At 41.5% G+C, this 13,621-nt stretch overlaps 1 protein-coding gene across 1 annotated transcript in view; it reads right to left on the reverse strand.

Annotated features, from left to right (window-relative positions):
* Positions 1 to 3,464: 3,464 nt before the first annotated feature.
* LOC137650205 (SEC14-like protein 2) overlaps positions 3,465 to 13,621 on the reverse strand; it is an 84,995-nt gene continuing 74,838 nt past the window's right edge. The window contains exons 8-10 of the mRNA XM_068383392.1: positions 13,608 to 13,621; positions 12,332 to 12,483; positions 3,465 to 4,939 (exon numbers count right to left, since the gene is read on the reverse strand). The exon at positions 13,608 to 13,621 is cut by the window's right edge and continues 147 nt beyond it. Of these exons, the coding sequence (XP_068239493.1) occupies positions 4,857 to 4,939; positions 12,332 to 12,483; positions 13,608 to 13,621 (249 nt within the window). The 3' untranslated portion in view covers positions 3,465 to 4,856. The remainder of the gene's footprint in view (positions 4,940 to 12,331; positions 12,484 to 13,607) is intronic.

The raw sequence follows: 13,621 nt of genomic DNA on the forward strand, positions 1-13,621 counted from the left end.
GGACCTCACATTAAAAACTCTTTTCCTCGTGTGCTTGACAACAGCTAAAAGAGTAAGTGAGATCCACGCCTTCAGCAGGATCATTGTTTTCACATCTGAAACGGCTACATGTTCCTTGCAGCTCGGTTTTTGCTAAACGAGCTTCCTTCACGTCCTTGGCCTAAGTCGTTCGAGATCCCAAGCCTGTCCAACTTGGTGGGGAATGAACTGGAGAGAGTACTTTGCCCAGTTAGAGCTCTTAGGTACTATCTAAAAAGGTCTTAACCTTTACGAGGACAATCAGAAGCCTTATGGTGTGCTATCAAGAAACCTTCTTTTCCAAGGTCTAAGAACTCAGTTTCTTACTATTCAGGCTTCTGATTAGGGAAGCACATTCTCATCTGAAGGAAGAAGACCTTGCTTTGCTGAAGGTAAGGACACATGAAGTGGGAGCTGTGGCTACTTCAGTGGCCTTCAAACAGAACCGTTCTCTGCAGAGTGTTATGGATGCAACCTATTGGAGAAGCAAGTCAGTGTTCGCATCATTCTATCTCAAAGATGTCCAGTCTCTTTACGAGTACTGCTACACCCTGGGACCATTCGTAGCAACGAATGCAGTAGTAGGCGAGGGCTCAGCCACTACATTCCCATAATCCCATAACCTTTTAACCTTTCTCTTGAATACTTTTTAAGGGTTGTACGGTCGGCTAAGAAGCCTTCCACATCCTGGTTGATTTGGCGGGTGGTCAATTCTTTCTTGAGAAGCGCCTAGGTTAAAGGTTGTGATGAGGTCTTTTAGTATGGGTTGCAGCCCTTGATACTTCAGCACCTTAGAGTTGTTCAGCCTCCTAAGAGGAACGCTGCGCTCAGTAAGGAAGACGAACTTATTTAAGGCAGAGTAATGGCTCAAGTCGACTTCCTTACCAGGTACTTATAATTTCATTGTTATTTTGAATAACTGATAATATGAAATACGGGATACTTAGCTTCTTGATATACATGTACACTGGTTTTCACCCACCTCCCTGGGTGTGAATCAGCTACATGATTATCGGGTAAGATTAATATTGAAAAATGTTATTTTCATTAGTAAAATAAATTTTTGAATATACTTACCCGATAATCATGATTTAATTGACCCACCCTTCCTCCCCATAGAACCAGTGGACCGAGGAAAAATTGAGGTGGTGTCAACAAGAAGTACTGCAGTACCTGGCCACAGGTGGCGCTTGTGAGTACACCCCCCTCTTGTATAGCGATCGCTGGCGTATCCCTTCCGTAGAATTCTGTCGGGCAACGGAGTTGACAGCTACATGATTATCGGGTAAGTATATTCAAAAATTTATTTTACTAATGAAAATAACATTTTTTTACGTCAATGGCGCACGGTACGTGTTACATTTGAACTAAGCTTTTACCCAGTTTATATTAACTATATATAATTCCTAAGGTTTTGCCATCATCTGGGATCATTGTAGATGACTTTTGGAAAAATTCATCCAAATATAATAAGTATTACCACTATAAATATAACATTCCTTTCACACAAATATTTTGTAGTGATTTTGCGTATACAAAAATTAACCGCTTTTCCTTTTCTTTACAGATCTGGCAGTTTTGCTGATATCGGCGATTTTTTTATGTCAAGTTGTGCACACAGGACTCTAGTATCAGCACCCAAGTGGTTTTTTGTTCATTGTTTTATTTTAAAGTGTCCAGTGCAAGTTATTTAGGAAAAATTGTATTTTTATACTTATTTTCGTATTTATGTAAGTACAGTGTTATTTTATATTCAAAGTTTTTTTCTCCTACACCAGTAGAAAGTAGACTCTTTAAACTAGTAAACTATAAAAAAAAAAAAAAAAAATTGTAAATTGGTATCCTCCCGTTAACCCCCCCGAAAGGGAGTGTAACACATATGATACCACTCTACCTGTTACGGGCGGGTTTGGCCACGCTACCTGTCCAGGGTTAACTAAGTGTACAAATTTTATACAACAATCACTAACCATGACATACTTTCTTCTGGTTTCCAAGTTTGGTTTCCAAGTGGCATTGAGCTGCAAATATGTTTTGGCTTCCAAAGTTTTATTGTATTTTAATATGGTATATTTTCTTCTGGTTTTGTAGGTTTGGTTTCCAAGTGACAGCTGCCATATCTGTTTAGACTTCCACAGGACTTCTACAAAAACTCTGAAAAGTCTGAATTAGAAATCTATCTTTCATAAAACTCTTCATCCTGTTTTCCCTGTTTTTTTTTTTTTTTTTTTTTCCCTGTGATGATGTTATCCATTATGGTTATTTGTGTACTTGAACTCACAAACTGTTTTAAATTTCTGATGAAAACAAGTCTAGTCTCCTTTTACCTTCATGGATGAAACTAACATGAAAAAGTAAAAACCATATAAGGGTTAAACAAATGAAGTACAAAGTACATTTTATGATAATACTTTTTTAATTAAAGGCATAACATATATCGCACATGGTTCTTTTGTATCCACAACAATTTCTAAAAAAAAAAAATGTTTCAAGAATACTTTAAACCATCCATGAAAACTTACAATCTAAACCTAATATCAAGATGTAAACATTGTAAAAAATATTTCTTTATGAATTACAAAGATTTATTCTATAATAGGGCAAGTTCAAGGATACACTTTAATATGTCAAGGCTTCCAATTTTACAATGAACCAAGGTGAAATATTTTCCCTTGTTTCAGTATGACAAGGATCTTGAATACGTAAGTGTTTAAAAGTTTCACGTTTGAATGTTGCATACCTAATGTCTGTAGGGACAAAACCCCTAAGATTAACATTTTAGTTTACAACACTGATGTATTTTGATACATCCAAGAAAATGTACAATTACATAAAATAAACTGTAAATATAAAAGATATTTGCCATTGAGCGTAATCTCGTGTGGGTCTCAAGGATTTTGGTGTGATATGCTAGAAACACTGTACATCTCCCAACATAATCTTAGCCAATAGAAAGTTATGTATGTAAACTATCAAACCAAACGGTATATCTTACCTAGAGCTGCAGAACTCGCTTCTCGATGGGAAGAAAAACAATACGATATCTCTAAAGTTACCCTGTAAAATTCAGTCTTTCTAAAAAGAATCACAAAAACACGTACTATCTGAGGATAACATGCTCTTCTTTAGGGAATACTGTAAAGCTTGGAGTGAAAATATGGATTAGTAACATTAGCTCTTTGTCATTTCTTAATATTTTTGTGAGAAGAAAAGGCACTGTATCTCCTTCTAAATATCAGTTCCATAGCATCAGATGAGCTCAACAATACATAAAATCTAAAAGAAAAAAAGAAACTTGTACTATATTTGCAGACACTGGATATGATAAAATATATCATAAATGCATTTTCTGCGAACATATACAGATACTGTATAAGTATGAAGCAGTAAAATAGTATGTCTCATGCTGCAACTCTGCTTTGTTATATTCATATTGTTACGCAGACACAACAAATTGATAGAGCATGATTATTTGCCATAAAACTTCTTAAGATACTTCATGCTTACATATGATGATATGTAAACAATGCTATAAAACAATGTCCAACAATAATATATTCAAACAAAACACAACATAGACAAAGGAGACAGATAAGTACATTGGTCATAGAGTTACAGTTTTGGTGAAAAATTTATAGTTTTGAGCCTATGACGACAGATTGAAATATTCAATTTCAAAATGATTCCGTAAACAGTCATTGCACGCACATAAGAAAACTGCTCTTTACAAGTAGTTGCAGAAATATATTTTCTCATTCATTCATTTTAAGATAAAATATATTTTATCCAAGGAGACTTTGTAACACAGAACATAAGTTTTCTTGTAAATAAATATGCATGAAACCATTGAAAAGTCACTAATACATGTTTTTTTATTTGAGAAACTAGGCTTTGGAGGAACAAGCAAATTATATATGGCAAAAACTTCAGTCTAGAGCAATTTTTTGCCAGTATTCTTTAGGTGAAACAATTTGCATAAAACTGCATGTGATGAGTATTTCTCTCAAGTGTTATATTATACCTACTTAATGCATTGAGAATATTACCTATAATCACTTGACATAATAACTCTCCTGTTCACTAACTACATTAAATCTAAGTATTATGTTGAAATAAGATTTATCAACAATTGAATGTCTTAAATGATATAATGAATATGAAATAGAAAGAAAGCAGGATAATACTTATCTAGATATCCCATATGTTAATAATTACTTACTGGGTTTTTAAATATAAAATGAGTGCACATTTTAAAAGAGCATGATGGGGTGCCACAGTTCTTTAACATTACGTTCACAGCTTTGAGAGAAATATTTGTTTTAGAAAATACTAGTGGTACCAACCATAAGCCCTGTATTTTATCCTCATTATCAGTGATTTAGTGAAATCAACCGATAAACATACATGGTGGAGATTATTTGAAAGTTGAAATCTCTGGAATCTACTTTTGCTTGGAAAACTTTAATGAGATAAATTCTGTCAAACCATACACCACAGATAATAAAGATCTACATTGGTAAGGAAAAAAATATAAAATCATTACAAGAATGGTGGTTAACAACATCTTTTTTGAATGTATATAATACGGAATAAAAAAAGATGAAGATCTACTGTATTTACATAATGTAGTAAGGAAACTTACTACCACATTTCACTGAAGAAGTCTCCAAATTACAAGAGAATTACATAAGAAGTTGAAAACATTTCTTAAGGAGGTAATTCAGGGTTATTCCAACGAATAAATAACTGGCTCAAACAACAGAGTCTTTTTTTCCACCATTCCTGCGTATCTTGAAAATAAGATGTATCACAGGCACACATAACTTCATAGTATTTGCTCATGATGCGGCTTCAACGTAGACTGTGTACCAAATTTTCTTTGACCTCACGTAGCTGAATTCGTTGTCGAAGGTGATTACGTCTGTAAATGAGAATGATTGCTATGGACGGTAATGAATTTTTTATGAAAAATGTTATTTTTATTAATAAAATAAATTTTTGAATATACTTACCCGATAATCATGTAGCTGTCAACTCCGTTGCCCGACAGAATTCTATGGAGGGATACGCCAGCTATCACAATACTAGAAGGGGGTGTACTTACCAGCGCCACCTGTGGCCAGGTACTCAATCATTTGTTGTTGACACCTCCTCAATTATTCCTCGGTCCACTGGTTCTCTCTGGGGAGGAAAGGGAGGGTCGATTAAATCATGATTATCGGGTAAGTATATTCAAAAATTTATTTTATTAATAAAAATAACATTTTTCAATATTAAACTTACCCGATAATCATGTAGCTGATTCACACCCAGGGAGGTGGGTGAAAACCAGTGTACATGATTAAAGGATAGCTAAGTATCCCAAATTTCATATAACAGTTATCTCAAATAACAATGAAATAATAAGTACCTGGTAAGGAAGTCGAATAGAACCGTTACTCTGCCTTTTATTTAAAGTTCTTCTTCCTTACTGAGCGCAGCGTTCCTCTTGGAGGCTGAATCAACCCAAAGGTGCCAAAGTACAAGGGGTTGCAACCCTACTAAAGGACCTCTACCAAACCTTTAACCCAGGCGCTTCTCAAGAATGAATAGACCACCCGCCAAATCCAAGGATGCGGAAGGCTTCTTAGCCTACCGTAACAACCATAAAAACAACAATAAAAGTATTCAAGAGAAAGGTTAAAAAGGTTATGGGATTAAGGGAATGTAGTGGCTGAGCCCTCACCTACTACTGCACTCGCTGCTACGAATGGTCCCAGGGTGTAGCAGTTCTCGTAAAGAGACTGGACATCTTTCAGATAAAATGATGCAAACACTGACTTGCTCCTCCAATAGGTTGCATCCATAATGCTCTGCAGAGAACGGTTTTTATTAAAGGCCAACGAAGTAGCTACAGCTCTTTCTTACTTCGTGGGTCCTTACCTTCAGCAATGCAAGGTCTTCCTCCTTTAAGTGAGAATGTGCTTCTCTTATCAGAAGCCTTATATAGTACGAAAGCCCATTCTTGGACATGGGTCTCGAGGGTTTCTTGATGGCACACCATAAGGCTTCTGACTGTCCTCGAATAGGTTTAGACCTCTTCAGATAATATTTGAGAGCTCTGACAGGGCAAAGAACTCTCTCTAGTTCATTACCTACCATGTTGGAGAGGCTAGGTATTTCGAACGATCTAGGCCAAGGACGTGAAGGAAGCTCGTTCTTTGCTAGGAATCCAAGCTGAAAAGAACATGTAGCTGATTCGGTTGTGAAACCAATGTTCTTGCTGAAGGCATGAACCTCACTGACTCTCTTAGCTGTTGCAAGGCAAACGAGAAAAGCAGTCTTGAGGGTAAGATCCTTGAAGGAAGCTGACTGGAGAGGTTCGAACCTAGATGTCATAAGGAACCTTAAGACTACGTCTAGATTCCAGCCTGGAGTGGAAAGACGACGTTCTTTAGACGTCTCAAAAGACTTGAGAATGTCTTGAAGGTCCTTGTTGGAAGACAGGTCCAAACCCCTGTGGCGGAGGACTGAGGCCAACATGCTCCTATACCCTTTAATCGTAGATGTTGAAAGGGATCTCTCATTCCTAAGATGAAGAAGGAAGTCAGCTATTTGGATCACAGAGGTATTGGTAGAGGATATTGAATTGGCTCTACACCAGCTTCGGAAGACCTCCCACTTAGACTGGTAGACTCTACGAGTGGAAATTCTTCTAGCTCTGGCAATCGCACTGGCTGCCTCCTTCGAAAAGCCTCTAGCTCTAGCGAATCTTTCGACAGTCTGAAGGCAGTCAGTCGAAGAGCGTGGAGGTTTGGGTGCAACCTGTCTACGTGTGGTTGACGTAGAAGGTCCACTCTTAGAGGTAGAGTCCTGGGGAAGTCGACTAGCCATTGAAGTACCTCTGTGTACCATTCTCTTGCAGGCCAAAGGGGAGCAACCAGCGTCAGCCGTGTCCCTTCGTGCGAGACGAATTTCTGCAGAACTTTGTTTATAATCTTGAACGGAGGGAATGCGTACAGGTCGAGATGGGACCAGTTCAGAAGAAAAGCATCTACATGAACCGCTGCAGGGTCTGGAACAGGGGAACAATAAAGCGGAAGTCTCTTGGTGATGGAGGTGGCAAACAGATCTATGGTAGGTTGACCCCACAAGGTCCAAAGTCTGTTGCACACACTCTTGTGGAGGGTCCATTCCGTGGGAATGATCTGATTCCTTCTGCTGAGGCGATCCGCTGAAACATTCATATCGCCCTGGATGAACCTCGTGACCAGTGTGAGGTTTAGACCTCTTGACCAAATGAGGAGGTCCCTTGCGATCTCGTAAAGGCTCCTCGAATGGGTCCCTCCTTGCTTGGAGATGTAAGCCAAGGCTGTGGTGTTGTCTGAATTCACCTCCACCACTTTGCCTAGCAGGAGGGACTTGAAGTTCAACAGGGCAAGATGAACTGCTAACAGTTCCTTGCAGTTGATGTGGAGTAATCCTTGTTCCTTGTTCCATACTCCTGAGCATTCCCGTCCGTCCAAGGTCGCACCCCAGCCCGAGTCCGATGCATCCGAGAAGAGATGAAGATGGGGGGTCTGGATGGCCAATGATAGACCCTCCTTGAGAAGAAGATTGTGCTTCCACCACCGGAGAGTGGTCTTCATCTCTTGGTTGATAGGGATAGAGACTGCTTCTAGAGTCGAGCCCTTGTCCCAATGAGCTGCAAGATGGAATTGAAGAGGGCGGAGGTGGAGTCTCCCTAGCTCGACAAACAGGGCCAGAGATGAGAGGGTCCCTGTGAGACTCATCCACTGTCTCACTGAGCAATTGCTCCTCTTCAGCATGCTCATGATGCACTCTAGGGCTTGGTTTATCCTGGGGGCCGATGGAAAAGCCCGAAAATCCCGACTCTGAATCTCCATTCCCAGGTACACAATGGATTGGGAGGGAATGAGTTGAGATTTCTCTATATTGACTAATAGACCTAGGTCTCTGATTAGATCTAAAGTCCAAGAGAGGTTCTCCAGACAACGACGACTCGTGGAGGCTCTCAACAGCCAGTCGTCTAGGTAGAGGGAGGCTCTGATGTTCGATAAGTGCAGGAATTTCGCTACATTCCTCATCAGAAGAGTAAAGACCATAGGAGCTGTGCTTAGGCCAAAACACAGGGCTTGGAACTGATAGACAACCTTTCCGAAAACGAATCTCAGGAAAGGTTGGGAGTCTGGATGAATGGGAACGTGAAAGTATGCATCTTTCAAGTCCAACGAGACCATCCAGTCCTCCTGTCTGACCGCTGCTAAGACCGACTTGGTCGTCTCCATTGTGAACGTCTGCTTGGTGACATACTCGTTGAGAGAGCTGACGTCCAGCACCGGTCTCCAACCTCCTGTCTTTTTGGCCACAAGAAAGAGACGGTTGTAGAAGCCCGGGGATTGATGGTCCCGGACTATAACCACTGCCTTCTTCTGCACAAGTAGCGACACCTCCTGTTGCAATGCTAGCCTCTTGTCCTCTTCTTTGTAGTTGGGAGAGAGGTTGATGGGCGATGTGGTCAGAGGCGGTTTGAGGCAGAATGGAATCCTGTAACCGTACCTCAGCCAACTGACAGACTGTGCGTCTGCACCTCTCTTCTCCCAGGCTTGCCAGAAGATCTTGAGTCTGGCTCCTACTGTTGTCTGGAGAATCTGAGAGTCAGTGCTTTCCCTTAGATGTCCTGGGTCCTTTCCTAGACTTGCCCCTGTGAGAGTCTGGACGGGAGCTTCCTCGGCTGGGGGCTCTACCACGAAAGGGCGGTATGAACCTAGTGGCCGGGGTATCAGCCACTGGGGAGCGATAAGTCTTGGGGACAGAGGTGGTAACCTTAGACTTACGAGCCGATGAGGCTACAAGATCGTGCGTGTCCTTCTGTATCAGGGCAGCCGACAAGTCCTTAACTAGCTCCTCGGGAAAGAGGAACTTTGAGAGTGGAGCAAAAAGGAGCTGTGACCGCTGGCACGGTGTAATGCTGGCTGAGAGGAAGGTACACAGTTGTTCCCTTTTCTTCAACACCCCTGATACAAATAACGACGCTAGCTCACCCGATCCATCCCTGATAGCCTTATCCATGCAGGACATAATTAGCATGGCAGAGTCTTTGTCCGCAGGAGATGTTTTCTTGCTGAGGGCTCCCAGGCACCAGTCGAGAAAGTTGAACATTTCGAAAGCTCTGAACAACCCTTTCAGAAGATGATCCAGGTCTGAGAAGGTCCAACAAACCTTCGAGCGTCTCATCGCAGTCCTCCTAGGCGAGTCCACCAGACTTGAGAAGTCAGCCTGGGCAGAGGCAGGAACTCCCAAGCCTGGTGCTTCCCCTGTGGCATACCAAACGCAACCTTTCGAAGCGAGCTTCGTTGGAGGGAACATGAAGGAAGTCTTGCCCAGGTGTTGTTTAGACTGAAGCCACTCCCCTAAGGTCCTTAAGGCCCTCTTGGAGGATCTAGCTAGGACAAGCTTAGTATAGCTCGACTTAGCTTGTTGTACGCCTAGCGAAAACTCAGATGGAGGAGAGCGGGGAACAGCAGAGACGAAGTGGTCAGGGTAAAGCTCCCTGAGTAGAGCCAAGACCTTTCTAAAATCAACAGACAATGGAGAAAGCTTAGACTCCTCCACGTCTGATGAGGGATCAAGATGTGCCTCCTCATCATCCGACACTTCATCAGCAGAAGGTAGCGAAGCAAAAGGACCAGAATGCTGAACCGCAGAGTCAGAACGGGTAGGAACAATAACAGAGGTTTCCTCAACTTGAGGGAAAACCTGAGGTTCAGACTGCATAGGCTGAACAACAGACGGAGCAGAAGGCAGGTGCATGGGTGAAGGAGGTTGACTCCTAGCAAGAGTTGCACCCAAGGCTTGCACAAGCTGAGCGGAGGACGGAGGCGGAGTAGTCCGTTCCTGTTCCTGAGAGATGAGTGGAGCATGAGAAGGTTGAGGCTGCGCAGAACAAGGTAAAGTTCTCGCAAGCTGAGGCTCCTGAGGCGCAAGTCCATGGTGTAGAGGAGCTTGCCTAGATGAGGGTTGAACTCGGTGCAGCGCTGGTTGAGCAGACAGACTCACGGAGGGGAGAGGTTGTTGTACCCCAACCGAGAGTTGCACCACTGGTGGAGCAGCAAGGGGAGGAGGAGGAAGAGTGTAACTCTCCTGATCCCAAAGCAAGGGTTGCCTTAAAGAAGGCTGAGGCTGAACAACACTGTGAACAGCAAACTCCGAAAGTGGTTCAACATCGTACGCCTGGCAGATGGTGCTGCGACCAGGCGGAGCAGGTGCAGGCTGGGCGAGCACAGGCGGAGCAGGTGCAGGCTGGGCGAGCACAGGCGGAGCGAGAACAGGTGGAGGGAGTGTAGGCGGTGCAACACTCTCAGCCCGACACTCACGCATCAAGTCCGAAAGCTGAGCTTGCATGGACTGAAGCAGGGTCCACTTGGGGTCGGCAGAAACGATAACAGACTGAGGTAAAGTCACAGTCGGGGTCTGTATAGGCAGAACCTTACTCCTCTTGGGCGGAGTACAGTCGACCGATGACAGAGGCGAGTCGGAGCTGAGCCAATGACTACAACCTGGCTGAGCACTCGCTGACTGAACTCTACGTTTGAGCGGTCTCGAGACCTGAGACCAACGTTTCTTCCCTGCATGAAGATCAGCGGACGAGAAGACGGGCTCAATCGTCTGCAGGTGGGAGTGACGGTCTAAGGAAGACACGCCCGCAACCACCGAGGATAATTCTGTGCGCCTAACAAGGCCTGTCGAACCCTTAAGCCCTTCGACATTGCTTCTCCCCTGGGCATGGGAGCTTGCAAGAGGTCCCGGACTGGGAGGACGACTGGCTCGCACAGAAAAATCCTCACGCACCACACTGGCACCACTAGCACTTGGCACTGCACAGACACTAGCACTCGTCACAGCACTGGCACTATTTCCACCCACTGCACTCTTGACCCTCAGTTCTTTAACCTCGGCCATCAGAGACTTATGGTCACTTACCACTGATTCTACTTTATCTCCTAAAGCCTGAATAGCACGCAAAACAGTTGACATATCAGGCGGAGGGCACACAGTAGGTTCGGGGGTAGCCACTACAGGGGTAGGAAAAGGTAGGGGATCATGAGGTGAGGAAAACATAGAAGAGTGAGAAGAACTTCTCCTAACTCTAGTTCTCTCTAACTTGGATGAATATTTTAAAAGACGTACAAAATCCAATTCCGAAAGTCCGGCGCGCTCCTCACACCGATTTTCTAATAGACAGGGCCTGTCCCTACAGTCAGAACAAGCGGTGTGAGGATCTACCGAGACCTTCGGAATACGCCTATTGCAAGACCTACATCGTCTATGGGAGGGAGCTTGCGAAACGTCAGACATCTTGTTTCAAAGAGTAAGTCAAAGGGTGATCCAAAAACAAGCAAAAATTCATTAACCGTTAATCAGTATTTATATAAAAGCTAACTAGCTAATATAAAAAGGATTCCAGTATGCGACAGCCGTTAATCTAAGAGAATACTTCACCAAATATCCATGAATAAACTCGAAGACCATGAGCGTATCCCAGAACGTCTAGCCGGAAGCACGACAGAGGAATAATTGAGGAGGTGTCAACAACAAATGATTGAGTACCTGGCCACAGGTGGCGCTGGTAAGTACACCCCCTTCTAGTATTGTGATAGCTGGCGTATCCCTCCATAGAATTCTGTCGGGCAACGGAGTTGACAGCTACATGATTATCGGGTAAGTTTAATATTGAAAATGGAAGTTTTTTTATGATTCTCACAAAATGATTTTCCAGTTTCTCATAACTTTCCAATTCCAAGTTTAATAGCTAGGCCTAAAACTACCAATTACATCATGTGATGTTACTATGCATATGAAAATGCTTTCAGGTTTTACCACTGTAGTATTTTTTAAATGCTTTCAAATAATTCTTCAATTCACACTTCTTGTTAACTGAAATACTACCGTTAAATTCTTAATCAAGAGGTTGAGTTTTGATCATTTATAACATTTAACTCTCTGTCATATTTGTATTTTCAACAAATTCATTGAATGCTATTTATAGCCTGGCACTAGATTGTAAAAGAAATGAATTTTGAGAAAAAAATCCTTAGGAGTTCATATCCTTCCTTGAGCCTTCTAAGAACATTTATAAATATATAAAGTAGAAACATCTTACAAGTACTGTATATCAAGTACAGAATTACAATGTAAACACAAACTGATTTGCAAAATTCATTTACATGCTTTGTAGGTCAAGCTATACATGGCTTCCTATGATGAAACATTATTACCGAAGGCAAATATAGTATACACTTCATACACTTACATGTTCCTGGTTCCATACACGTTAAGCAGCCTTCCTCGGTCACTAGCTGAGAATTGACGCGCTGCATAGGCACTAAAATTTCTTCTTCCCCCTTTTTAACTTTGCGAGTCACTCCAAAGCCTATGTCGTAGTCTTCTGTGCGGAATTCCCATCTGAAAAAAGGGATTATATTAGTAGAATTAGGGTATCATGGCAATTTAGGCCATATGGGCCAGAGCAGGGGCCTAGGAGGACATTCAGAACCTCGCAGTTGATCATGAGGTGTGAAAATAGTTAAGGTGTTCCTAAACTATAATTTTTTTTTTTTTGACATAATATACTTTAGGTCAATATTTTGTAAAGTCAGTGTTGTAAACAAAATATTTTATTCAGAGCCATGGAAAAAAAAGCCCCACAGTTGTATTATGGGGCAAAATTGGATGGTAAGTTGGACAGCAAACTGGGAGAAAGTTGTGACTTAAATTTTTTTTCCAGACAACTTTGTTCTTTATACATTTGAAAAGAAATTGGTAGTAAGCATCAAAAGTCATTTACAATTTATCTTGGTGGAAAAAATACAAATCAAACAGACTTAACATCTTTCGATCAAGTGAAGAAATGAAGCACTAAAGATATTTCTTTATAATCTTTTCCACTTATGGCAAAACTTTGAATTTGAATTGCATTTAGGAAAGTTTTTTAACTGAAGTCCATAAAAGTCCTGACCACAATCATGAGATTTTTGTATAGTACTGTACTGGGAATTGTAAGGACACCACAAGCTCGAAGGCCTTTGTAACAGTCAAATTACAAACTAGGGAACAGACTAATATTTTCAGCATACCTATTTAGACGTTTTGCTAAAAGAAATTTAAAACCTTCAGATAATATAGGAGTTTTGGATATTGGGCAGTAATCAGTATGGGTAAAGCTACCACAAAAACATTTACCTAATAATGTAACATTACCAATTCTCCAACAAGTGCAACAAGAACATTACCAATTCTCCAACAAGTGCAACAAGAACATTACCAATTCTCCAACAAGTGCAACAAGAAACTCTTCATGCTAACTTGCAGTGAATAACAGACAACTTGGAAGCTAAGAAATCAGTAGTCATTAAAAAAAAAGAAAGGAAAAATATCATCCAGTGATGAAATAAAGCCTACAATTTTTATCAAATGTAGTTCTGATTTGAAATCCCATTTCAAACTTTTACCCAATAAAGCTTAGCTTTGAAATACATTCTAACTCTGTATATGATATTTCACGAAATGGAAAATAAGCAACTACTTACTTCAGATGTGAACC

This window comes from Palaemon carinicauda, chromosome 11 (genome assembly GCF_036898095.1).
Source record: "Palaemon carinicauda isolate YSFRI2023 chromosome 11, ASM3689809v2, whole genome shotgun sequence".
NCBI classification, from domain to species: Eukaryota; Metazoa; Arthropoda; class Malacostraca; order Decapoda; family Palaemonidae; genus Palaemon; species Palaemon carinicauda.